Below are 27,830 nucleotides of genomic sequence, written 5' to 3' on the forward strand. Positions count from 1 at the left end.
TTCTTCTCTTGTTATTACTGTTAAAGAATTACATGTACAAGAGTTTCTGGACTGTTCTGACTACATCGGATACTACTTTACTTTCTCCTTTTATAGCAACTCTATAAAAGAAGTGAAGGTAGCCCCCGTGACATCACCCACTTTTTGCTGTCTAGCCACGAGTTTGGAAGTTTTGCTGTCGCCATCTTGTTTTTTGGAAAGTGGCAATATTTGGACATTGGGTTGGTGCACAATTCTGCTACTCTAATTTGATGGAGAGGGCGCTGTTGTACTGACTTGTCAAGTCCACGCTCTTAAGCATACCCTGCTTTGTTGTCTATTTTCCTGTGGAAGGGACCATAATGTACAAAATGAACATGAACATGAAAATGAACTGTATTGAAGAAGAACTGAAACTAGTGATTGAGACCATTAACTCGTTAGGGAAAAGGTTTACTGGCGTTATTTTTCAACCCTAAAGTATGGTCTTTTTCTCATAGACTTATCTACAACTGGACTGCAGGAGTCGCCCCCTGCTCGACATTAGAAATAAATGCGGGTACTTTGCATTTGCTTCACTTCGCAGACCTAAGGACCACATCCACCTCTTTTATGCAACATATGTACGGTAGACCTCATGTCATAGTTTGGTTTGAAGTTGGTTTGATAGAAAGAAATGCTATTTTACTTCTTAAGATAAAGGTGCAGTCAATAAAAAGTATTTAATGCATTGAAAAAGCATGCACCGTCTGCGGCATGAATGTCATCTGCTCCACACATGATATGCTTGTGTTGGCAAGAATCCAAATGAGCTGGACGATAGTTCCTTCAATTCAAAATATGCAGCAGTCGACTTTTAGAGCAATAACAGTCACTCAGAATGATTATACAATAATTGTTTGCCACAAAAATTATGAATAAATCTTTCACAGAGCCACCTTTAGGAGTGATGAATGACATAACAAGCCAAAAGCAACCAATGCACATGAACGCTCTGGCTTCTAACATGTTTATCTGTTATTAAAAACTGCCTCCCCAGGTGGTTTGAGACACTTTAGGGTTGAGGCCACAAGTCAGGGAAGTGTAAATGAATGATGTGTCTGCAGGAGCCACGTGCGCCGCTGTGCTCCTCCTAAAATGTTACGACTTCAACCACACCAGCGGAAACATAAACTCACAACCACGTCAAATGAAAAAGAGGTATTTCAGAGGAAACTGTCGAGTTGAAGCAATCAGACTTGTGTGCTGCGTGAGGAGAGATGTGGCCAGGTGTAAATACTATGTGGACACAGCAGACCAAGATGAAAGGATAAGACACTAGAGACGAGACTGGAGCTGGACGAGCGAATGGAAGCTCATTTCGTCCTGTTTGTTTATGTGCTCAGTTTGGATTTGTGGTTTGGAAAGCAAACCAGTCAGGAAAAAATTAAGTGCATGGAGGCAGGCGACTGTTTGGTGCGTGAGTTTGTGCACAGGGACAGGCATACTGCACATGTGCATGCGACGGTGCAGCATAGAGATAAAGAAAGAAGGGGTACATAGAAACAGAGAGAGTGGGAGATGTTTGTGGTAGAAGCTAGTAATGATTGAGCTTTTTCATTATGAGCAGTGTAATTTTAGGCTGCAGAGTTTTTTTCTTTTTCTTTTCTTCCAACTGGAAACACTCGTGTGCTTCCCAGCAATAAGTATGAGGGCCTCAAGTATCTAAAAAAACACACACATGCAGTACCCATGTGCCACAATCAAAACACAGTTTGCAATTCAGCAAAATGAGGCTGTTTTATGGATCTTGGCAGCAGTATGAAACGTAGCATAGTCATATTTTGGTGCAGCATAAGAACCAGCTGTGATGGGAGGCTAAAGTTAGCACGCCTCAGTCAGGGGGCTTCACTTACAGCTGAAAGCAGGGGAAGTATTCTACCTGGATCAGATAAGCACTTTTATTGCCTCATATGTTCAACTTGTTGGGACTGAAATTTGAGGTATATCTCACCCTCGAGGGAGCTGTGTGACTGATTTTCAACACTGTATATAATGTGTATTGTCTGTATGACTGTGTGAATGGAGGGATTCCTTTGGCTTATGTTACCAGAAGCATGTGAGAAGGGACACACAAAATGTATAGCATACATGTGTATAGCATATTTTTCAGATAGCTAGCTTGTAATGCAGAAGTCATTCTAATGTAAATCCAATGACTCTTTATAAAGATGGACAACACGTCTTCATCTACTCTCATTGTACAAAAGTGAAGCCAAAATATCACAGTGAAATAAAGTCCAGAAACCTCTTCAGTGAAAAGTGTTTAGCCATTGAAAATTGTGTGTTCTTGTAGAACAACATTGTTCATTGAGAGAATATGTTTTCAGGACCTTTAATCTTAATAACTTGATGATGATTACCAAAAAGCACCTTTGGAGTCTGCCATTTCTCACCTAGGTTATAGGCTAGGTGTTAAAATATCATAAAATAGGCTCAATTTTATTCGATTACCTCACCACTAAGATCATACCAATAACTTTTTATCTGAGGACCAGATGCTTTCTGATGAAGCCGTTCATCATCTGTACTCCAATGGAGCTGTGGCAGGGCCTCCTGTGATCGTGACCTCACTTGTTTTCAGCCCTCAGAGCAGACTGACAGGTTACAGCCCTATAGTGGTCCTTTTTTATAACTTAGCATAAAAGTTGTAAAACATAGCAAATACAGTAGGTGTGATTTAAAGCAGTTAAGGGTACATTATACATTGTTGTTATACTTATGGGGAAACTTTCTTAAGGGAGTCAGTGTCTCTGCAACTCACAAAGGAGTATTTCATTCAGATTTTTAACATAAAATATCTGTTTAATCAACTTTTTTATTCGACTTGTTTCTGTGAATGTGTTTCTGTGAAGCAACATCAGAGTCTGTCTCTTTGGCCCCGCTTCATCGTAGGACGTGCTGATACTATTCCAACCTCATTACAGTTCTCTGCCATGGGACAGGAAGAGGTGCTGTGAGGGTAGGTACACACAGACCCTGCTAATCTGCTCTCATCCCCCTCTGATGTTGTAAACCCGCCAAATGTTCCAAAACATCTCACTTAACTTAATTCAAGTAATCATGTTTGGGAGCAAAGGTCTGCTTTATATTAGCCTGGCCTCCCCAGCGTCCGAACACAAAAAGCCTCTTTTGATTTAATCCTGTATTTGTCATGCACTATTGTCTGGGGCTCATGCAATCAGTGACTCAATGCATTAGCTGCACAATGTAGAAGCCAAACAACGAGTGTGTGTTCCAGGTACCCGAAGGGGAGAGCTGGAAATGAAAATAATTACATCACGGTCTACATTCTGGTTTGATGAGGTGGATGAGCATTTTGTTGAGGAATTCAGTGAATTAGTCGTCAGTTGGACGAGAGTGTCGGAGCATGACGATGCCCCTGGGCAGTCTGGGAAGAAAAGATACAGATGTAACATCACAGAGGCCATAAAGCTTGAAATACTAAAAATACAAAAATGGTATCAAAGTTGAGTCTCATGAGGCTTCTAATAGAATCTGAGAGAAAAAAACATTCTCTATTATTAGAAAGGCAAGATCAAAACTGGTTATTTGGCAGAGAAGACCAGTTCTCAGGACTTTGGAGGCGTGGCCGATTGACATTTGCCTGGCTCTGATCAGAACAATGTGTTAATCAGTGTACAGTGCGCTGTGCACTGCAGCCTTTAACGCTATATTTGAGGCGTCTGAATCAAAGGAGGAAGCAGATTCACTGCCATCTGAGATTATTGATCTCAAAAGGTCACTTTCTGCACATTAATGTCCATGTTAGTAAACAGCACCTCCCTCTGTGGTTCACTCCAGGTAAAGCATTGTCAAAAAGACGTTAAATCCTTTCTGTGTGGAGTTTGCATGATCTCCCAGCGCATGCGTGGGTTCCCTCCGGGTACCCCGGCTTCCTCCCACAGTCCAAACACATGCTCATTAGGTTCATTGGTGACTCTTAATTGCCCTTAGGTAAGTGTGAGCATGAAAGTTGTCTGTCTCTGTGTGTCAGCCCTGTGATTGACTAGCGATCAGTCCAGGGTGTACCCCGCCTCTCACCCAATGACAGCTGGGATATGCAGGATAAGCAGGATAGGCGGTATAGATGATGGATGGATCAAAGGAGGAAGTGAATTGCTGCCATCTGAAATTATTGATCTTGATTGGTCACTTAATAGTGAGCTACAAATGCTTTGCCATCCATATCATAGTTAGCTGTTAGCATACACATGCAACATTAGCTGATATGCCCCTATTTGTTCTTAAAGCTGTGAAGCTAAATTATGGTTTGTAGTATAAGCTAGTGCTACATTATTATGAAGCTACTCTTCCAGCTGACGTCAACATCCGCCACCAAAAAATAGATTGTCAACGATTGGCAATAAACTCCCACAGTCGGGATTCAACATTCATCACCTGCGGCCCTCAATAGTTGGCTAAAACGATGCTAGGAATGTTAGGTGCAAAGAGCGGACTGATCGGATGGAGGGGCTAGAGGTGTAAAAGATATCCTACTGCATACTTTTTAGGTGGTTATTATTATGTACATACATGACCCTAAATTACATAGTTCAAAGCCTACTGTGGATGTGGGTTTCTGGGGGCTTTAAAAGGGGTCAGAAGGATTTGGGACGAGTGAACCAGTTAACCCAGACCTGAGCTGGCATAACAAGAGGCAGCTTTACCATTCGCCCATGGCCTCCTTCTATAGCGCTAAAATCAGAGACTTTCAGAGCTACTCCAAGGCATGCTGCTTACAGCTGGTCTCCATGGAGCTCTAATCAAAAGCAAAGCTGGAGCATATGCCGTTGGGAGGGGAGGGAGGTATGGACTCATACATTGCACTCGTCTCAGAAAAAACACCTCCAGCCAGAGATCCACATGGTCCATATCAAGCTATGAGCTCACCAGAGAAGAGTCATGACTTCACCGCAGCAGAGCCAAGCCTAACACATCATTATTACAGCTCATTGTTGTAAACCAGGTCCATACAGGAGGTATCCACGCTGCTCCCCCACACATGGCTCACCGTCAGGCTGCCTCAGAGTGGCACAGAAATCATCACAAAACAACAGGTTGTAAAATTTTAAGGAAATTTATTGGACATAATGGGGATACACATGTCATGCATATTTACAGCATATATAAAAGTTTCAAAAACCAAAAGAAAACATTAATAAAAGGGTCATCAAAGTTTTACACATTTACAAAATGCCCAAAAAAGGCAACGTTGGCATCGCGGTGAAGCTCAAACTTCATGGTTTGCTTTGAGATTGAAAATAAGTGAAACTGCAACATGAAGGGGCCCGAATGATCAACCCGCAGTGTGAGCTCAGACACAGGCACTGGAAACTCTCACACACATAATACACAACTTACACATTCATATAACAACATGAGGTAGTCAAATGGTTAAAAAAAAAAATACAATCAATAACTACATACATGGATCGTGCTCCGATTACAGCTGTTCTCAGATCATATAAGTCAGTATGCACACTTACAACAATGCTCCTTTTGTGTGATACAGCATCATTTCATATTGATAGCCTCTTATCGTTAGCTACTCTTACACTTTTTTCCCAGCATGCACTGGAGCAAATGGCAGGGAAGAATGTTTGAACAGCAACTCTTATGGATCGTAATGTCAGTACGAGTGAAAGAATATCCCCCAATTATGTCAAATGAGAAGATTAGATCCAGAGCATAACTTGAGGCTCAGCCACTGAACAGCATGACACGAGGTGGAGGAGATAATTACATATGGGAGATGGATTCGCCACAGTCGATAAGAGAAACCTCAAATCTACAGGAACGCCAGAAAGCCGTAATCCCACAATGACCGCTGATTATAGGCTGCTGCACATCTCCCCTCTGCAAGACATGGATCTCTGTGTTCTGCACACTGAGATGCAGTGTTGTTGTTCACGATAAAGCAGCTTGATAACAGCAACAGAGCACTACATATCATTGCTGTATATTTACTCTGAGCTTTACTGAATCGAGGTTTCAAATAGGTTTTGGCACAGACGCGCCTGGCAGCAGGCCCGAAAAAACAAACAAGATCTAATGTTGCTCTAAAACCAAGTGGCTCCAATGCAACTCAATAAAAACCATTTCTCAAGTGTTATTGAAAACTGTTTGGTTTCCAGAAACAAAATAAAATAGTTGGACTTTCTCCATCCTCCATTGTAACTGAATACACGCAAACTCATTATATATCCCCCTTTAATTTTGGTTTCACCGCAGCCATCAGTGGTTTTAGCCTTGATTTCATCCTTTCATTACGTTAAGGGGATGTTGTCATTATTGTGACAACAGAGGAACCTGAACCAGTTTGTGACCTGGGTTATTTGACAATAACGTAACCAAGCATTGAGGTTGTGTAGAACGTAACGAAACAATGATAACTTTCGGGTTACGTGCATACGATTTAAAATAGTGAAGCAAACAGGGTTGAGCTCAAACGAGAGTATTGTTAACCTTGTTGTGTAATGGGATGGGATGCGGGGTAACAATAAAGACTGGAGAAGGGTTGGGTTTTTTCAGACTCCCATCTGCAGAGAATAAAGCTGCTTTGTGTTAGGCGTCTGAAAAGGGAGGAGCGATTACCACTAACGTGGCTTTACTTGCTGTTGAGCATTGAGACTAGCGAGCCAAAGTTCTGTCTTTAAATTAACATTGCTTAACATGAAACCAACTGTCAACGCTGTCTTGATTTTGAAGCCAAACCATAATTGTTTCCTTTTTTTGGTGCCAAAACCCGAACCAAGTACGTGATAAATGTTGTGACAGGGTCGCAGTTTTGTTAGGTCCAGACAACAACACTCACTGGTTATGTTTAGGAAAAGATTGTGGTCACAGACTGCAGTTTTCTGTGGGTTAAAAAGCTTCCAGAATAAAGTTGACAGACGTTAACATAAAAATGCTTTTTGCTTCATAAGAAATAATTGTAAAACATTTTAACTTATACCAAACAGTTATCAATCTTCAACAATAATGAGTCGGTATTGACAAGTGGGGAAGTAAAATGTTTGAACAAAACACAAGGAGCTGTATTTCATGTACAGAAGAACGTTTAAAGGGCAGGTATTATGCTAATTTCAAGCTTCATATTTCTCTCTGTGATCCCTGTGGAGTAGCTTCGCATAATTTGTCCCATACTCTGTGCTGGCCCTCATACAGCCTCTGCCTGAAACGACTCAGTCAGCGCTGTCCCTTTAAGAAACCTCGCCCCTGCAAGCCCACGTTCTTCTGATTGGCCAGCTCTCCGAAGTCTGCTGTCTTAAAATGTGAAACAGCATAATACCCTCTCTTTAAGTAGCAGAAGCATTTACATATAATATTCATTACAAGCTCATTTCTCGTTTTATGACACGTCCTTTAATTAGCAGCTGAAATATAAACGTTTTTATGTGAGTGCATTGTTTGAAATGGAGGTGTGCATATCTGCACGCTTTTCACTCTTTTAGTTCAGTAAAACAGTGTGATTCCATCAAAAGAAGCTTCATAAATTTGTACTAAAATGTAAATATTTTATCTGTTTTAGTGTCATAAAACATGGCATGAAACTGGAATGAATAAACTAAATGAATCCTCCACAAACATGTATTATGTTTGAGCACATCCATAAATTCACAGTACTTTCACACACACACACACACTCAACAATAGATTTCTCTTGGTAAATATACTCCAAAATATAATTCTATACACAAATATATATATTTATACTCTGTTCCCTCTGTAGAAAGCTTTATACATGTTTACATAAAAGAAAAAAGGTTGAGATAATATACATTCTGGTTTTCTTGTTATGTTTAAATCCTTACAGGGAATCTTCCCTCCTCAAATTAGTCCCACAAACAGTCTGATAAAAACACATACAGGTTAAAGGAAGGCACTACAGCAAACATTCATTGTATTCTGAGACGGTGGGGTAGTCGTGGTGTTGCAGTTAAAAGAAAACATGAAAATATATGTATCCACTATAATGAGCTCCAGCTACAGCTTATTGAACACTCTGTCAGTGCCAAGATTTATACAAACACAGTCATACACTGTACAATTAGCTTTAAAATGTAACAAAACTTGTCTTCCTCTGGTTCCATCAGACAATCAGCTAAATCTGTAGAGACGTACTGAAACATTTTAGAATCCATTCATCAGATGGCACGAGAATAATTATTCTTTACATAATTTTGAAAGGAAAATGCTCGTTTTCACTCTTTCTCTCATGTGTGGGTGTTGGTCTACTTGAACTATTTTCTGATTTATATATTTATACTATACCTAACAATTAAAAGATAAACTGTAAAGGAAATCAATCAAATAAATCAATAATAAACACAGTCTGTAGTTGCAGAGGAATAGACAGTAAGATCATAATTGTGTCAACTTTACTAAACCATGATTTTGAATTTGTCCTTAAATTAAACCCTAAATTGAACCTGTCATCCGACACTGTTGTTCTTATTTCATCACTTTTAAAAAATCAGATATTGAATAAACTTCACCTCAATCCGTAACCAGAAGTACAAAAACAGGATTAGCACATACGTTGCCTCATAACATTTATGAGTATTTACAATACTTACAAAAATATACAAGTCTTAAAAGAATAGTTTGACATTTTGGGAAATGTGCTTATTCAATTAATTTTAAAGATTGAAATATGATGATTGACACCACTCTGGTGTCTGCATGTGGAGACTTTAGCTGGAGCCAGGGGTGATTAGCTTAGCCTAGCTTAAAAACTGGACGCAGAGGGAAACGGCTAGCTCGAGAAACAGTTTGAAGCTACATCCAAAATACGAAATTGTCATTTTTTATTTCACATAGCATGTTAATCTGAGTTTCAGAGTTCTAGCTTTTTTTTTAACTTCAGAAAGAGCCATGTGGGAAGCAATATGCCTAGCTTAGCAGCATGTGATAACTAGCTAGCCTGGCTGTATGAAGAGCGTGTGAAGTGGGCGTACTTTTAAGTGTCAATGGACAATTACATTTTGTGGTCCTAAAAATTTGAACACTTTCTCTTACCTAACTGTATTGCACTGGAACAAACTTTGCTTGGAGTCTTCATGCTAAGCTAAGCTATTCACCTCCTGTGTCGAGCTTTGACTTAACACAAAGACATAAGAGTTTTGATCTATTTATCGTCCTGATAAAGAAGTCAAAAACACATTTTCCAACATGCTGAATTATTCTTTTAACAAAGACTGGAAAAAAAGGGAACCCATAATGCCCCTGTGAAGTTGGGTAACATTAATGAAATTGAGTCTCAGACCCGATTTACTGAAATGCATTACTGAAACTACTGAAAAGTATGCACTGGTAAAATATGTCTATTTGTGATTACAAACTGCGGCTTTTATCAACATGTCTTTCACATTTTTTAGTCACATTATTTGGCGTTTACTCTTCTGCATACATTCAACACCCACACTGTCTTTCTAACAGCCATCATCTCTCTCTGAGAAGAGGACGACCTGCGCTTATACTGCACTGTTGTCCGCATGTTTATAGTGGTTACTTCGCTTCTTTGCACTTTTAAAGGTAACAATAAAGTAACGTGTTAGACCAGCCATCAACATCTCACTTACTAATACTGACATCTGCAGCGTGATTGCTCTGCTTGCTGTTGGAGCACACCTGCTTGTTATAAACAGCCGAAATCACACCATTTAAGGTCAAAACAAAAGGCTCTGTTGTGGTCTGAAGAAACAGCATTTGGATTAAAAGACATGCCCGGTTTACTTTCACGATTCTTGTAGTTTTTGTACTCGATGTGCAGTGAGGGTTTCACTACTATTACAGACCAATAACAACAGGACAGTAAATTTGTCTGCACATTCTTGAAGTGATACAAAAGTAATAAACACAAGAACCATATGTGTTTTTGTGTTCTTTCTTTAAAATAATTTTCACTCCTATTGCAGGCCCCAAAAAATCCTCTCATGGAAGGAGATTAACAAACCGGTCCCTGTGAACCTTTCAGGCGCTTCCTGTTCCGTGGCAGGGCCTCGTCCTGGGCTACGCTGTGCTGCTGCTGGAGCAGGGGGTGCTTTGAGTACTGCCGATACTGTGGGCCGCACTGCTGTTCTCTGAGGCGGGCTGGGACTTCTGGACCTGCTGCGTGCCTGCAGCTGCATCTCCTAGACACAGAGCAGGAGAGAGAGGGTGGAGAGGGAGGGAGGAGGGAGGAGATTGGAGCAAAGGGAGATGGAAAAATTGATATAAATGAAAGGCAGACGTAGGAACAGAACAAATTGATTTGTTTAAAAGGTACAAACTGCTCCGCTCTAAGACGCAGGCACCTCCATCATTCCTCTGTAATCTTAACTATGACTGTGACTGCCACCACTTGACATAAACAAGGTTTCTAGGATTTTAAGACCTTTTAAAGACTTGAACACAGGTTTAACGTGTGAATCCACTTTTTTCAGAGTAGTAGAGTAGACTGGTGAAAAGCTTAAAGAGATAAACAGAGGCCATGGCTGTATTGTTCGGTGAAACCTTATCAGGCTGTGATCCAGCAGGAGCTGATGATGAAGGGATGGAAGATCAGCATAGCTTGAGTGCTTTTCTGATTTCATATGGGACATTACAGCTTTATATCCAATGGTCCTAAGTTTGAAAGATATTTGGCACATCTTGCAAGTTGTTTCGAAATCCTTAATTATGACAAAAAACACTTTACATCTTGAAGCCATCTAGAATTCCTTCATCTCTTCTGTTCAGGGTTTGTGAATGTGGGAGGCAGCGCACATAATAAGTTACGTAAATGCAAATTGTAAGTTGCAAATGCACAAAATATGAGCAATAATAGAAGAAACTTGAGGCTGGATACAGTAAAATAGGTAGGCGAGAGTCGCCTTAAATGTAACGCGTTACAGTTGTAACACGCACATTTTCTCGTGCGGCGTAAATGCAGTCATGACCTCATCAGGTCGGCATGTGACCAGTGCAGTAGAAATTTCAACCCGATCCGCCCACTCTGCAGGGAGTGGCAGCTAGAGAACCGTATACTACACCTGATATACCTGAATACTTTCGTTAAAATACAATTTTTCTGTCCCAGTGTTTGGTGCACAGCCTTGTATAGATGAAGGGCGTTTTCACATTAGGTACGATTGCTTCATATGGTACCCGAGTACGATTAACCCCCCTCTACCCCGCTGCTCAGCTTTCACATTAGTAATTTCATTCCATACCCGAGAACACTTGCGGTAGGACTCCGAATCAGAAGGTGGTGGTAATGCACCTCAAAAACAAAGAGAAGAAGAGGAGTATCATCAACTACATAACTTTTTTTTGTCGTTCCAGTGTAGAAAAGTGTGTGAATCGCATGATCCCAAGCCCATACAATGGAGCTGACCTTCGCACTATGCCGACTATTACTCACGACCCTCTCACCTACATTCCTACGGTATCAGCCATGGCCACGCAGTTCAGAGGATGGGAGCGGCGGTGCTGCGTGCATACTCGGATTTAGGAGGAGACACTCTAAAAAGCAGTCCACTTCTGTGGTTTGGTACGGTTAGCTTTCACATCTGATGCGTACCGTACCCGAGTACACATGAACCGTACTTTGGGGTCAAGTGTACTCGGATCCGGGCCTGGGTCCCTAATGTGAAAACCCCCTAAAAGACTCTTACTAATGCTATCGTTAATGCAATTGGCATATATGCAAATTAAATCAAGAAGAGCTCTGGACTTCATCTGTTCTAACTTTAACCATCTGTAAGTATAATCTGCCAGGGATTCACAGCTTGTTCTTTAACTGAAAGGGCCCGAAAAAATTCACCTCAGAATCCGGAAACAACCGCTAACATCCTATGTGACAGAAGATGTTTTGAACAAAAAGACAGGAGGATTCCCGCTTCTGGAGTTCATTTCTGTAGTTATCTGGATTCAATTAGCTTGGCTTTAGTAGATAAAGCAGAACAAACAGGCAGAACCTTCTGACTGAAGCTCAAACCACTGACTGGTTTATTGTTCTGTGCCTAAACAAGCAGTTCTTTTCGTAGGCTCTTGGGATCCAGTGATTAAAAAAGGAGGAGCAAATAAAAGTTCTTACATCTGTTTACAGAAAACGTCTGTGACAGACAATGAACGGCTGTTGAATTCAAGCCAAGTCTGTGTTTAATTTGAGTATTTGGCACAGTTACTACTGCAGTGTGTTCCTCGGTTTCCTTCTAGCTTTATTCCATTAAAAGTCTCCTCTCTAAGACAAAGATTTTTCTACTGACAGTTTGGTTTGGCCCTAAAGTTGTATATGTATATATGAGTGCTTGCATATATGACAGGCACATGTGTCCACAGGCGAATCCTGCATCCCGCTCCCTCTCCGGGGCCCCTCAGTTCTGTTAATGTTTACCAGAGCAGAGCTGCCAGCAGTCCTTCCCTCACAGGACCGAGAGCTCCACGAAACAAAGGGACTTGGGAATTTATATTTCCTCCGACATATGAGGTGAATCCAAGTCCAATATTATCTTTCTAGATCGGAGAGATAAAGGCTGCTTTCATGTCACAGAAACATACTGTGTATGAAAACTGTATGCAGTTGTTGCAACAGATGTGGGACGCAGGAACAATTCGCCTTAAACTCTGGACGAGGAATCTCAATAGCAGAAGCACTATCTCAGTATCTCTTAGCATAGTCGACATTGCATACTTTAAATGTCTTTAAGTGTCCAAGGATGTGACACAGAAAACCCTGTAAGGCTATGACATTTACATTTAAGACTAACCAATTTTTCAAGTGAAAAAATCTGTTTTGTTTTAGTTAAATCAATGACTTCATAATCATTAGACACCTTAGAAACTACATCCAGTGTGTGCAGTGTGGAAGAGCTGCACCATACTGTCACACTAAATGAATAAATGAACGCATTTCTACATTCCTTTGTCAAAGTCGGAGCAACAGCAGAGCAGAGGTCTCGACTGTTAAATCAAATTCAGAGACATTTTCTATTATCTCATCACTAACTAAGTGTGAGTTACAAGACTAACCTGTATTAGATTTACAAGAAAAATTGAACTTGTAAACTGCACAGGGAAAAAATGTATCATGATCTCTATCTTAGTTTGGCCTTTTAGCATGCTAACGTTTGCTAATAAATATGTATTCTGTATGTTTTAGTCACAAACCAGTGTGGAAAAGATACAATTTGGATCTAATGATGATAAAGTTAATAAAAATGTATTAAAAGTTCATTATAAATGTCTTCACCTAATGTTATTGCAATCCCTACAACAATAGAGAATAAGATCACTCTAGTGCCAGATTGCTCAGAACATTTTATTAAGAATGAAAGATATAATCTCCAAGAGTTTCATTTAAATAAATGTCTGTTAAGTCACTACCTATCGCCGAATGAGCTAACACAATGGTGATTGAGCCTATGGCCCACTGATGAAAGCCTTTGCATTTGCATTATTACAGACTGGGTGTCTGTGGCAACATTCGAGGAAAAGAATCACAAGCGGCGCCCAGTTAGTGACGCGTTTTCCATCAGCCAGCAGTGGTTGGTCTGCCAGAGAGGGTAGGCGGAGCTAAGCGGCTGCTTTTCCGGTCTCTGCAAGTGTTGCGAGTAAACAGTAATCTAATACGGCTGAACAAACAAAGAAAAGATGGATGACTACAGATACAACTTCAAAAATAAGTGAAAATCCAAAGAAAAAGAAACAAACTCGACACTCACATGAAGGCAAAGCGACCGTCAGCGAGGAAAATCAAGAGTTACAATCGGAGCCAACCGTGGATGTCTTGTTATCTGCTATTGCCTTTTATCGCTATAAGGTGCCGCAATTTAGAAGAAAAATTAGAACTTCTAGTTTATCAGTTTGACTAAAAATTAAACTAAAAACGTTTATACGAATTTTACTAAAGATGTCAACCTCATGGTGGCGCTAGAGGTAAGGTCAGTGGATGGTCACAGTCATTAATATCCAGCTTCAGAGGCATTGTGAAAGTCCGTATCAAGCTTCATGCCAATCCGACCAATACTTGTAGATATATTTTGGTCTAAACTGAAGTGGAGGATCAAACTGGCATTGCAAATCTAAGCGCCCTGCCACTCGCGAGGCTAAGAAAGGAAGCTGCTTTGTAGTTTTCTCTAGTGTGTGATCACCATTACTTTCTAATCTTGTTGCATATGTTTGGATTTCAGAGCAGATAATGTGTGAAATTTGTCCTCGTGTAAGTAATTTAGCCTGTTTTCACAATTGGTTTGGATTTTTCATTCGTATGTTATTTCACCAGTCGAGCCGAGGTGGAGAGCAGATCTGTTGGCAGTCGTGACTGCAGCCCTGGCAGAATGGAGCTTTATATTGTGCCAAGATAACGAACAAAAATGGAAAATAAAATATTGTGGGTGCTTTTGAAGCATTGATACTAGTAACTGCCTTATAGGGAATACAACTGTAATGGAAACACTTCCACAAATATAATGCCAATGAGTGTATGTAACTTAAAATCTTCTTCCTCAAGAGAGCGGGAACATTGTCCTCAGACCCTGAGGGGATTGACCCGATCTGTTTCATGTTTCATCATTCTAGTGTACACTAGTTTAAAATACACTGATATTTTTGGTTGTTGTTTTGGGGATCTACATTCTTGGGGTTTACGTGGAACTGCCAATATTGCCATGTAAGGTCATGTCAGAAAGAAAACAAAGCCCTATTTTAGCTACATAAACAAGAACATGCTGCTTCATTTCTACTTTTTAAACATCTCTAAAATATTCCTGTTTACAACTATTTCTCTATTCATCCTCACTTTGACCCTCTTATATCTTTGGGAAGCCAACCACAAAGCATGTGCTTCTTTGTTGCTCTAGGAAACCCATAAAGCTTGAGTAAAGTGGCTTTCTAAAGCTCAGCCAATACCAATATTGTGATACAGATAAGGGCACTAAAATCTGACAGCTGATCTTTTCTGCTACTTGAGAATTTGTTCAGTAAATGCTTATTAATGTGACTAACCAGCCAACCGGCCAATAACTGAAATCATTCTGACAAGTGTCTATATCTTCATTCAGAAAAACTCACAGCTATCAGGGAGGATGATTTACTAGACTGACCCTTTAGCACCATCCGACCGAGAGCTTCTTCCAAACTGTCAACTTAGCATTAACTTAAACACTCACATGGTTGTATTTTCAGAAAGCCCTGACTTGTACTCTCAAACATCCTGACCCCGTTCATGAAAGACGACCGTGGAGAACACATCAGCGATGGGTTAACAGGTCAATGGCATGGCGTATCACGCAGTGAGGCCAACGAGAACAGGGGCAGCTCTATGCACCGGTGAACCCAAAGGGCTGCTGAGAGCACACTTCCTCTCGGGGGTCGGCCGGGGTCAGCAGGCTTGGGACGATAGGGAAGGTCTTGGCATCTAATGGACAGATTGTGTGTCTTTTCCTGTGAGTGCCGCTAAACCCAACAAGGGGAATTTCCAACTCGTCTCCAGCCATTGTACTGAGAATATTCGCTGACCACCCCGCAGGCCCCGAAAACATTCAAAGGCAGGAAAGAGAAGAGCTCTCGCTGCTGACCAACAGGATATATTTACAGTAGAGGAGTCAATATGTTATTGTGAACTGGCCTCTGTCAGCAGCAGGATGTTTGGCAATCCCAGCGGCACATTTCTGGCACAGCGGCACTCGGACATTCCTTTGCATCTTATCTTTTCATTAATGTAGAAGAAAGGTGAGCCGGGGCCATGGAGCAGCAGGTAAAGGACCTACCTGTGTGGGAGTAGATAAACCACAAGGCTCCGGTCAACAGAGCCCCAATAACAAAGGCTGCGAAGGCGATCCCCACCACCGTCGGAGTGTCCAGGATGTACCGCGTGCCTGGAAAACAAAACAACACACGTTTTAGGCATGCTGACATGACACAACTCACAACTCATTAGTGGTTCAATATTATATGAATAAAAACAACAATGTTCGATAAATAACGACTCGAAGAATTGCGTAAACAGTGTTTTGCCTTTATTGCATGCCCTGACATCATCTTATTAGTCCTGTCACGGTCTCCTAACAAACTGAAGTATTTACCTATTTCTTACAAAACATAAATATATCTCTAACATACTGTGATACTTGGTGTATAAGACGCACTTTTAATATATAAAAGTATAAAATGCAGAGAGAGGTATGGCTATCGGACATGCACTGTCACGATAGCGATGGCAGCCACCATCCTCACAACAATCGATGTTACTGTAGGCTACCGTTAGCTTCAGCTCTGTGGCTAGCAGGATTGCAAACTCGACATGGTGAAAACAGATGGCAGGCTGTAATTTGTGTGTCTGAGTCTAGCGGTCTGGCTAACGTTAGCGCTAATCATGACGGCAACAGTGAGGTTGAAATGTCGGGAACTGAACAGAACTCACTTATCATGAAAACAGACATGAAATGACATTTCTACATAAATAAATGCTGATTAATTAAAAACAAACTTTAACTAAAAACAAAATTCACTCACTACCTATATATGTATACATGTAAGTACGTTGTGTATGTGTGCATATGTATATTTTTTCAGCGCAATTATTTTTACATATACAAGTAAAAGGGTGTAAATAATGTATATAGATTTTACTATTATTTTTATTATTACTTCTTTATTTATTATTATCATTGCTATTATTGTTTGTATTTAGAACTGTTTTTTGAGCTGCTGTAACAACTTAATTTCCCCCAATGGGGGATCAATAACGATTATTCTATTCATATGATAATATATTTCCTAATTTCCTACCTTTAAGTCAATATTAAACACTCTGGGTTTCCATATTTTCATATTCATAGACATACATAAAGACAGGAGAGAAGACGAGTAAGATAGTGTGACATGTTAGCTTACTATCATCAGAAGTATCCTCTGGACTTGGAGGTGCTCTTGGAGAGGGAAAAACTGCAAAACAAAAACAAAGCGGTTTTAATATATGCTGACCATTATATATACTGAACCACAGTGTATGTTACACATTTTAATTATTAAAAGAAAACACAATACATGTACTGAGTCAGCCTGTCAGCCACAGGCCAGAGGATCAGCAGATTGCTGATATTAGCCTGTGTTGATAAGCAACTCTCTGAGGAATGTGATGCAGAAACCTGGAGCAGGAAATCGCTGAAAGAGCCGTTATTCTGCACGCTGACAGTGTCCTAAGGGATGAACCTTCTGACTCCAACCAGTCCTGCTAACCCATTTATTCCAAGCCATCTGGAAGGCTTTCAAAAGTGAACTTAGCCTTAATGATGTCTTAACAAACAATACAAAGGCGCTTGTGTATGAGCAAACTCAAGAGGCGAGCCTGGTACATGTCCAAGAGTCCAGCACAATGGGCGCTATTCTTGGATAGGACACCTTTGAGTTTTCATCTCGCGTAATGGATGATGACAGGTCATCATAGAGGACTTTAATTTCAGAGGGGACGATGGCCAGAGGACGTTCTCTCTGCCACCCTTCACCCGCATCCTATCGCTCTGTGTTATCTGTCCTGTGTGATGTGTTATGGTAAGAATGCAGAGAGTGGCCACTAATGCTTTCAGCCCTACAAGCAGCAGAGAGAGGAAGAGCACAGCAGCTAAATGTGCAATGTTATCTTGTAAAGTTGACTACTTGATTGCCTTGTGTTGTCTGAAAAAACTACATGACAATCATCCAAGTTCTGCCATTGTTATAAAGCTGAAACTCAATGTACTTCTCAAATACTGCCTTGACGTCTGTGAGGAACAGTACTCTGCTGGACATCGGTCAGATCATGACTTGTGTTCTTTGTTTCAGCAGAAACAGACAGCACCCTGGAAGTTAAACTTGTGGCTTATGTTTGCAGCTTTAAGCTGTTGCCAGAGTTGGAACAGTTCAGATATCTCTATGAACGTCATTTGTTTATGTAAGTTTGCTTGCTATGGAATGAGAGAGCACCCCTTCTTAAGAGCTTGTTTTTGTTCAACTCTGACCTCTCCTCACAGCGTGCAGAGACCACTGATGGCCTCTTTGAGGCTCTTGACAACAGTTGTCCATACTTATAAAGCCGACTGCAGTTGAACTTGACAGTTAAAATCATGTTATTGCGATAAACTTAAATCCAAAAGGCCTTTAACGCCTCATACAACATAAGTTTTATATGGTTACAAAGGTTTCCTATTATGGATCTGCAAAAACATCTTTGTCTGAAGTATTAGCTTCATAATCTGAAGTGTGGGAGATTCATTCTTGTTTTATTGGCCACAATCTGCTGAGGCATGAATCCAAAGTCATGCACAAGTCGAAACATCCTTATCTTTTAGTTTGAAAATTACATATCTTGACCTTTTTGTTAACTTTAATGAAAAAGTAAGCTGCTTCACATCTAGTTAGTGAATACATCAACCCACAAGGGGAACATAAAAACCCAATTCAGCAGACTTAAAGGTAATGCATTATAACAGACATTCATCACAGAAATCAGCTCCCTAGAAAGATAAGCGAAGCGAGGGGTAAGCACTTTAGAAAGTGTACTGTATTTCATACGCTGCAGTTTCACTCTACTGCATTATGTAATATTATTATCCTGATATAAAACTTCTCTTTGGAAGCAGATTATATTTTAATTATTGTAATATAAATAAACCAAACTGTAATTGTAGGTTTTGCATCTTCTCCTTTTCCTCTCTGCAGCCTTAAACAAAAGTAATACTACCTGTACTGGTTTAATGATATCATCCACACTGCCAACCTCTCCAATAAATACTTTTCAACTTTTCCTGAATGTTACCAGATCCATAAAAAAAGGCATAAAATTTACTGATGTTGTGAAGCAGTAAATCTACTTCTGATGGCAGGACTTTGAGGCTTTTATGTTTTTCCATGCACCAAGTTGGCCACAAGTGGCCCTCTTTGATTTATAGATCAAGTTCAGCTCTTTGGGATGCTGTCCAGTGCAGAACTGTGGCCTTTAAAAAAGGCTGCTTGTTTTGTTTGCCATCCTAGCATAAGAGATGCCTTTGTGTTATAAAACACGGCCCTTTGAAATTTGAAGTTTTTTTCACTGTGTTTATTGCATATCTGTGTTAACTTAATCCGTTCCATGGATAATAAACCCGCTGCACTGGCATACTGGTGTGGGCAGTGCCTGTTGCTGCCTACTCTGGACCAGCTAAGCAAACTCACTCACTCATTACTGCACGTTTCAGAGTCTCGGTTCACCAATATCCTTTGCAGTCTCTCTAACATCAACACTGGAACTTCTGTGCTGAAAAGTGACGGAATCTGTATCTCAGCCCAGCACAGAAACCCAATGTCCAATTAAAATGAAATAAATCCCCCTCTTCGGTTCAGAAATTCTCTTTACAGCCTGACTTATACTAGATTTTTGAAGCTGATATCTTTATTGACATTTGGGAGTTTTAAAAAACATGGAAAAAATCTAAAATCTCAATAAGATCAAAAATTTGCTGTTGGCTCCGGTTGTAACTCATGATTTTCCTCGCTGACGGTCGTTTTCCTTTTTGCCTTCATCTGAGCGTCGAATTTGTTTCTTTTTCTTTGGATTATATTATACATCCATATTTTATTATATTTTTGAAGTTGTATCTGTAGTCATCCATCTTTTCTTTGTTTGTTCAGCCATAGTAGATTACTGTTTACTCCCAACACTTGCAGAGACCGGAAAAGCAGCCGCTTAGCTCCGCCTACCCTCTCTGGCAGACCAACCACTGCTGGGTGATGGAAAACACGTCACCAACTGGGCGCCGCTTGTTATTTTTTATGTGAAAGTCAACACAGACACCCGGTCCATAATACAGCAAAGGCTTTCAGCAAAGGCTTTCATCAGTGGGCCATTGGCTCAATCACCATTGTGTTACCTCATTCGGCGACAGATAGTGACATTTATTTAAATGAAAATCTTCAAGATGATTACTTTTAACCTTTACTAAGCTTCACAATTGCTTTATTGAGTTTAATGCATATTTTATTATGCAGTAATTAGCAATGAACTATGCGCTTATTAACAGTTAATTATGCTTTTATTAAGGTTAATAAATCTTTTAACCGTAATAAGGCACTGTTCTCGCTTTAGATCCAGTGGCTGCATAATACTGCAATACTGCATAATAAAGTATGTATTAAACTCCATAAAGCAACTGTAAAGCTTAGTCAAGGCTTAACAATGGCATAATTGGTAAGTGAGTAAGACTCAATGAATGGATGTAATTATAAACATTAAACTTATAAGCCTTTTATTAATGCTCTTAAGCTGTCTATAAATTGTTTACAAGTTTCTTATTAAGTGCTTATAAATATCTTATAATCTAACAATAAACATGATTATGATACTATTATCAACACTTACATAGTCTCATTACCATATATTTATTGATAATAAACATCTTATAAGGACTTATAAGGGTCTTATTACCTATTTACACTTATTACAAGGACCTTAATACAAAGCGTCATCAACATGTGGATAAAAATCTTTTAAGTTCGATTCAAGAGATTTGATCTACACAATGTGAGAGTGCAGAGCAATTTACAATTATTATCACCATCAATTAGTCCATTATTTTTCCAGTGATTAATGATTCATCTTCTGGTCCTTAAATAGTCAGAAAGCAGTGGAAAACACTAACTACAAGTAGGTCATTTAAGGTCTGGCTCTTAAATGGTTCTTGTGACCATCTATGTGTGAGAAAATTCAAGATATCCGTGTTCAAAACCACTGGAGCCAGTTGTTAATTACTATATATGTGACACTGTTTTTAATTACTGAAAACATAATTTCTCAACTGCAATTTCAAGTCATTTAACAGCTAGTTTATATAACAATACAACATGTTGGCATTAAGGTTGAATTGGCTGATGTGTGCCATTCTGATCCATCAGTCTGATTCAATCTCACGCTGATTAAAATGACGTGATTTATATTAAACTCATGAGTCAGTACAGTTGACTCAAATTGACCACAGGTCTCTGGTTGATGTCATTGCTCAGAGGGGATGCTGATTTGAAAAGCTCTGGCTGTCCACCAGAGATCGGGCACTCATGATATCACCCCATCTCGGTTTAGATCATAATTAGTAAAAAAGTGACCTCAGGCCCCCCTCAAGTCTGCATGTTGCTCCCTCCCCGTGATCACTCTCACAGCCTCTCAGACTCAATACTGTGAGAATGAATGACTGTACAAGAGAGGATCGGGGGGCCTTTAGGCTCTGGCTGGACTCCTAAAGCCAACTGGAGGACCACCACTCCCCTCACTCCTCCCTTCTCCCCCTCTCTAGTGGAAAGCGGAGGCCACAGTGAAGGTCCTAAGTGAAAACAACTGGAGCTCGGTTCTGTATGACTCGTCTTTTTCCACCTCTCCCTCAGCATGGACCGGGCCAGAGCAGGCCAAGCGGGCCTCAGTGTTGGTACACTCCCATTCACTGCTGTCAACCACATGCTCGTATGTACACACACACCCAAAAGCACACTCTTGTGTACTGTCGTTAATGTAAATAGGCAAATGTGCACACACACGCACCTGCGTACACAATCGTACAACACACACACACACACACACACACACACACACACACACACACACACACACCGCAGTTAATGATGACCAGATGTGGGGAAGTGATGTGCAGTGTTTTGTGGTTTTGGTTTAATCTCCAAGTGGCGGACCAAGCTTTCTCTGGCTCTGCTGCCCTCACACTGGCCTCTCTCTTCACTCCAGTTTCCTTATCACGCTTTATACTCAAAACTATGATAATCAGAGTTTAATTCATAATATGTAGCACTGATAAACTCACATATGGATGAGAGTGACAAGAGAGAGCCCACGTGCATTATGAAAAGGAGTCTAAGTGAGAGTAGAATTTGTCTTTTTTTCTCCAAACTTACATGTTATGCCTGGTTGACTTGTTCCATCCACGACAACCAGCGGCTTGGTAGACGTCTTAGTGTTCATCATCATCCATACGATTTGGTTCAGATCAAGAGAATCACAGTTCTCACCCAGTTGTAAGCACTGTGGGAAGACAATTAGAGAAAAGAAGAGAATTAAGCCATTTTAAACGCTACATTTACAACAACAAAAAGAAGAAATATGGCACTCTATAAAAGGCTTTGACGCTCTGCAGTCTTCTACAGAAGAAAAAGGTTTTCTAGAGGCCAAAGGCAAACATTCACATTATTCAACCTCAAGGAAATGCCTTCTGTCATACCTGACCGATAGTCTAACTTGGCAATCAAACAAATGACAAACTCACAAGCTTTTAACTGACACTGATTGTAATCATAATGACAATTAGCTTCACAGTAACAAGTTAGCCCCAGGCCACTTTTTTATCACTCCTTTTTTTTAAGTGAAAAGGTCAACAAAAGTAGAGGAAAGTTTTTTTTTGCAAGAGACTGTATGAGTTGGACAAATAACAGTGAGAGAAAAATGAAAATGATAGCCAAGATGAATGCTTATTTTGTTCTGCAGCTGGATACTTGGCAACCATTTCATCAATTCATGTTTCCTGCTTTGAGTGCAGACCTGATGCTGAATGGCTCAGGTCAGCCAGAGTAAAGATGCTACACTAGTACACTAAATTAAAGTCTTCCGAATACAACACCGCGAACACTTCATGTCTCTGGAGAAACAGAAAGTGAACTTGTAAAGTGAACGTGTTAAACATGCAAAATAATACATTTTACGGCATACCCGTGGTAATCTTTGGTTATTGTGAGATCCGTTGGAGCACAGAGACATCTCACAGTGCAGGAAGAGTAGGGAGATGTTGTAATTTGAGTTGAAGTTGAAGCTGAAACTCTTCTTCTCTGCCTGTGCGTGAGGGACAGGGAAGTCCCTCTGAGGATAGTACTTGACGGAGTCGTCCTTAGGGCAGACCGTCTCGATGAGGGAGTAGTCTGAGACCACGCTGGGGTTGGAGTTGGGAGAAACAAAGCACGACATGATGGTGAACCCCAGCTCCGGATCTGATGTGGTTGATGTAACCTGAAACACATTAGAGAAAGTAAAAAACATTTCCTCTTTAAATATCTCAATGATTTGTTAATTTTTATGACAGGAAAGAAACTCCACTCTGATAGGACTAGCTGAATCCCAATTTTTGCAACACAATCCTTATACTTTATTATAGTAATAATCTCGAAGATTTTCATTTAAATAGATGTATGTTAAGTCACTATCTATTGCCAAATGAGGTAACACAATGGTGATTGAGCCTATGGCCCACTGATGAAAGCCTTTGTAGTTGCAGAATTACGGACTGGGTTTCGGGTGTGACTTTCACGTTAAAAATCACAAGCAGCGCCCAGTTAGTGACGCGTTTTCCATCACCCAGCAGTGGTTGGTCTGCCAGAGAGGGTAGGCGGAGCTAAGTGGCTGCTTTTCCTGTCTCTGCAAGTGTTGCGGGTAAACAGTAATCTACTATGGCTGAACAAACAAAGAAAAGATCGATGACTACAGATACAACTTCAAAAAGAAGTGAAAATCCAAAGAAAAAGAAACAAATTCAACAATCAGGTGAAGGAAAACAGCCTAAAAGGAAAACAAACGTCAGCCAGGAAAATCAAGAGTTACAACTGGAGCTATGGACGTCACACATGCAACACTGTCTGGATATCTGGAAAGTGTGCTCCCGCAATTACAGTTTATCGGCATCGGTGCTGCCAAAGAGAAAGAAAAAAAATGTAATACTGGGAAATACACTTACTCACTTACTTGGAGATCAGAGGGTTAGATTGATACACTCATTTCTGTTGGGTAACTGAGCTTAGCATAAACACTTACAGCAGGGGGGACTAGCTATTTGACAACACTTTAGAAAGTCAATGCTTCTCGTCAAGAAGTAGTCTGGAAATTAAACACATTAAAGAAACAACTTGTGTTTGTAGCTTTGTTTATGATCAGATTAAACAACCAAGTCTACACATTAGAGGCGCTGGTAGTCTGATCATTCTTTTTGCCTTTGCACAAGGCCAGGCTAGCTGTTTCCCCCTGCCTTCTTCAAGTCTTTATGCTAAGCAAGGCTAACCTAAGCTAAGCTAATCCTAAAAAAAGAGATTTAAACCTCAAGGGACTTCCTGGTTGAATAAAGGTTGTTTTACAGTATGAGTGGCAGTAAGAGAAAATGAATAAACCCATTTCCCAAATGACTTCAAATGAATGCTAACGTTTCTCTGTCTGTTGGATGTGTAACAACTATTTGCGAACTCTTTGCTATGTCAACGACAACAAATATTTCCAAGTAGTATTTAAGTAGCAGTGCAGAGGAAGGTAGTAAAATCTTTCCAGCCATGAGACAGTCCCTTGAGTTATTATTTCTCCTCTTTCCTCCTTTTTTCACTGATTGTCAGTGATGGTATCCTCATTGGACAGGTCTTGCATACACATGCACAGACAACTCTTTGTAACCAGCTGGCTCTGTGTCCACGCTGTCAGCAATGCATCTCCCGCTGATATCATCATAAATCAACTCTTCAAAGGACCTCAAAGTACGAGCCTTTGCCATCTCTTACATGACCTCCATAATTACTGTTGCGAAACAGACAGACGGGACTTCGAGCCAGACAGACGGGATACAGAGACACGTAGAGAGGAGATACAATGAAGACAAGGGGTGAAAGTGAGTGTCAGCCTATTTTAGCCCCAACTAGACCAAATACAAAGTGACCCCATTTATGTCACACTGAGCGATCAAAGCAGGAAGAGCTTAAGTCCCAGACAGAGAGTACACAGAGAACAGTTTTGTAACAACTTTTTGCTACAACTAAACACGTAAAACTAGCATTATATTTGGCCCTGCAGAGAAAGATAAAAGACAGTTTCAACTTTCTATGAAACTAAAATACAGAAATCAAGATAGGAATCTTGGTGTCGTGAGAGACTAAAGTTTGAAAGCCACGTAAAGCAAATGATAGAATCAGCCAACTAAACCTTAAAAATATTGCCACAATTAAAGGATTTTTGTCTAAACAAGATACAGAAAAGCAGTCTGGAGTTTTGCTCATCAAACAGCTCCTTGTCCAGAATGCTACTTCCACAGTCAGCGATAAGAAATCCTCTTACTTGCTCACAGAGGACTTAATGGTCTTGTGCCTGAATACATATCTTATTTGCTTGTTCGCTATGAAGCATCCAGAGCCATCAGCTTAGGTCAGTGTTTCCAGGATCAAAAACATAGATGCCGAAGCAGCATTTAGTTTCAATGCTAGAGACCTGTGAAACAAGCTTCCTGAATACCCGAGGTCGGCTCAAACTGTCGGCTCTTTTAATTTCCAGCTCAAAAAATATTTGTTTTCCCTCAATTTGTGCTAGACACAGGCTCCTACATTTCAAAGTCTTGCACCGCCTTCATCTATCCAAGGAAAAGTTGGCTAAGATTTATCCAGGGTCTGGTGGAATCGAAGGGTTATACGTATATGACATGGAAGCAGGAGGCCTCTCCCACACATGTCCAATGGGCTGGAGATCTTATGGGGTTTTTACACATGGAGAACATAAGGTGTACATTCAGTGGTTCTTGTGGTATATTTTATATAACATGGCAACCATTTCTGACATATGAAAACACTAAAGCTGTGTACTCTTTCATAACCGATACTATGACCTAAGTCAATAGTGGATTGACTATAGTCAACTGTGATATGTCTATTAGTTTGTAAGAATGTATGTATTTATGTTTACATTTTGACTGTTTAATGTGACATACACTCACCGGCCACTTCATTAGGTACACCTAAAAAAATCTAATGCAATTATGTTCAACAGCACTGCCATGGATTCTGCTTCTATGAAGTTTAGTTTTGTTGAGAGTCTGAAGTGTGTAAATTCAATGATGTTTATTACTGAGGCCAAAGTTAAAGGTGGTGTTGTACTGAAGTACATTATATTGCCTAATTTTTTGTCTTCCCTATTTACATACATAAGGGGGCCAGAGTATTAGAAACACCTCTGAATATAATGCAGCTCAGAACAGTCCCACCACCAATTATGACCTTGATGCTGAAATATCATGGAATTAACACCTCTGTGACAGCTTAGAACAAAACGTGTACATTAGAGGCAACATAAAAGCAAATCTTATGGCTGAGCTGGTGTATTGGGTTAAATTAGATTTTTCAGGTGGCCAGTGAGTGTATATCATATATATATTTCTACATTTTTATTTTAGTTTTAGTTTTTTTTTTGTTTTAAACAAGTTGTCCTGTATTTTGAGGGATGCGGTATAAAATGGGCAAAATACAAGGTTTTTTGTATTTTTGCATTTCATAATGTGTGTTTTAGAAAATGTTGTTTAAAAAAAGGGAAATAAAATGATAAAAAAACAAAACTTTCTCTCATACTCTTCCTTTCGCTTGCTTCGTTTTGCTTGTAGTTTTAATTGCCTCTTTATTGTCCTTTAAGTGCAATTTCTTACATGTATTTCTCTGCTCAAAGAACTTTTAAATGCCTCTGAAATGGGGCAGATAAATGTACTTTCCATCTCTGATATACGATATGGCTGCTTTAAACACTTCTGACTTATGCTCTTACATAAGGAACAATGTGTTACAAATGCAAAGCATACCTCCACAAAGACTTGCTGATTTTGTGCAACAGTGTGGAAGGCCTGGCGTGAAGGGTTGATGAACGGCAGTTTGTTGTACAGCTCCATGTTAAATGACATGTTGTTGACCGGTTGCTTCCCTGGTCCCGGTACAATCTTGACAACTGTTCCTGAGGTTTCCTGGTTCTTTCGGTACGTGCAATTGAACTGGGAGAAGAAAAGGACAAAGCCAACACAAATATATTGGACATCAGATTCCACCGCTCCATAGCTGTGGGTCAGTGCTTGACCACACTGAGATGGACCAGAACATAGAGATACTGTTTAAACAAGAACAATAAGTGGGAGAGGAGGAATGGATGAGGCAGAGGAAAATAAGTCTGCAGAGGGATGAAGATGGAGAAACTTCAAATGGAAAATGTCAGGTCAAGTTCATAAAACAGATATCATGGAAAGACAGAGAGATTGCGAAAGCCAGATGAGGCTTTACTAGCACCAAGGGACTCTGGGAAATTGTGTTTTTTTCCAACTTGTCATGATTTACATTGTGATGTAGAAGGTCATGATTTGTCAACTTTGATTCTGCAGTGATTGCAGTTCTCATACAGACAGAAAAAACATATCTTACCACTATGTGCTCCGTGGACTCCATCAACATCCTCTCTAAATCCTTTGTGTCCCTCGTGAAATGCACGTCTCCAGATTCCAGGTCGTCATAATCCAGCGGCCCACCACTCCCATCCTTAGTGTCAGTACGACTTATTAGAACCTGCAATCCACAGAAGATTACATTACTCACGGAAACAAGGCCACATCAGAAAGGAAAACTTTCACAACAATCACTTCCAGCCTTTTTTATTCACAGATTCAGTTTTAACTAGTGTTGCTCAATTCAGGGATTTCAACAGGCCACAGGCACGGAGATTGTAATCTTTATGAGGGGTCGCCAAAACATTGGAACTTGGATTTGAAATGTGGGAATGTCCTGTTGCTTCAGCAGTGGGACTCACGCTGAACAAAAACATGAAAACATAATTTCTCAGTAGAGAAGAAGAATGTCAGGGGTCTGAGATGACTACATGCTGCTTTGAGCAAGTTTTAATTTAATGAGCTGGGAGGACAATCTCCATGACACCAACAGTGTTTTTCTTCAGTCTGCACCAAGTGCTAGTTGACCTGCAATTGGTGCCACTGCTGAATTAAATCAACACATCACAGGACAGGAGAAACAACAGCCAGAGCAGATTGTGTTTGATGTGCAGGGACCTTGACAATGAA

General features: G+C 40.2%; 1 protein-coding gene across 1 annotated transcript in view; it reads right to left on the reverse strand.

Annotated features, from left to right (window-relative positions):
- Positions 1 to 9,861: 9,861 nt before the first annotated feature.
- tgfbr3 (transforming growth factor, beta receptor III) overlaps positions 9,862 to 27,830 on the reverse strand; it is a 74,252-nt gene continuing 56,283 nt past the window's right edge. Inside the window, exons 10-16 of the mRNA XM_069680166.1 lie at positions 27,181 to 27,321; positions 26,574 to 26,759; positions 22,703 to 22,996; positions 21,895 to 22,021; positions 16,882 to 16,932; positions 15,756 to 15,863; positions 9,862 to 10,157 (exon numbers count right to left, since the gene is read on the reverse strand). Coding sequence (XP_069536267.1) covers positions 10,036 to 10,157; positions 15,756 to 15,863; positions 16,882 to 16,932; positions 21,895 to 22,021; positions 22,703 to 22,996; positions 26,574 to 26,759; positions 27,181 to 27,321 — 1,029 coding nt within the window. The 3' untranslated portion in view covers positions 9,862 to 10,035. The remainder of the gene's footprint in view (positions 10,158 to 15,755; positions 15,864 to 16,881; positions 16,933 to 21,894; positions 22,022 to 22,702; positions 22,997 to 26,573; positions 26,760 to 27,180; positions 27,322 to 27,830) is intronic.

This window comes from Semicossyphus pulcher, unplaced genomic scaffold, assembly GCF_022749685.1.
Source record: "Semicossyphus pulcher isolate SPU_LCO1_2020_fin unplaced genomic scaffold, fSemPul1.0.p SCAF_4, whole genome shotgun sequence".
NCBI lineage: Eukaryota > Metazoa > Chordata > Actinopteri > Labriformes > Labridae > Semicossyphus > Semicossyphus pulcher.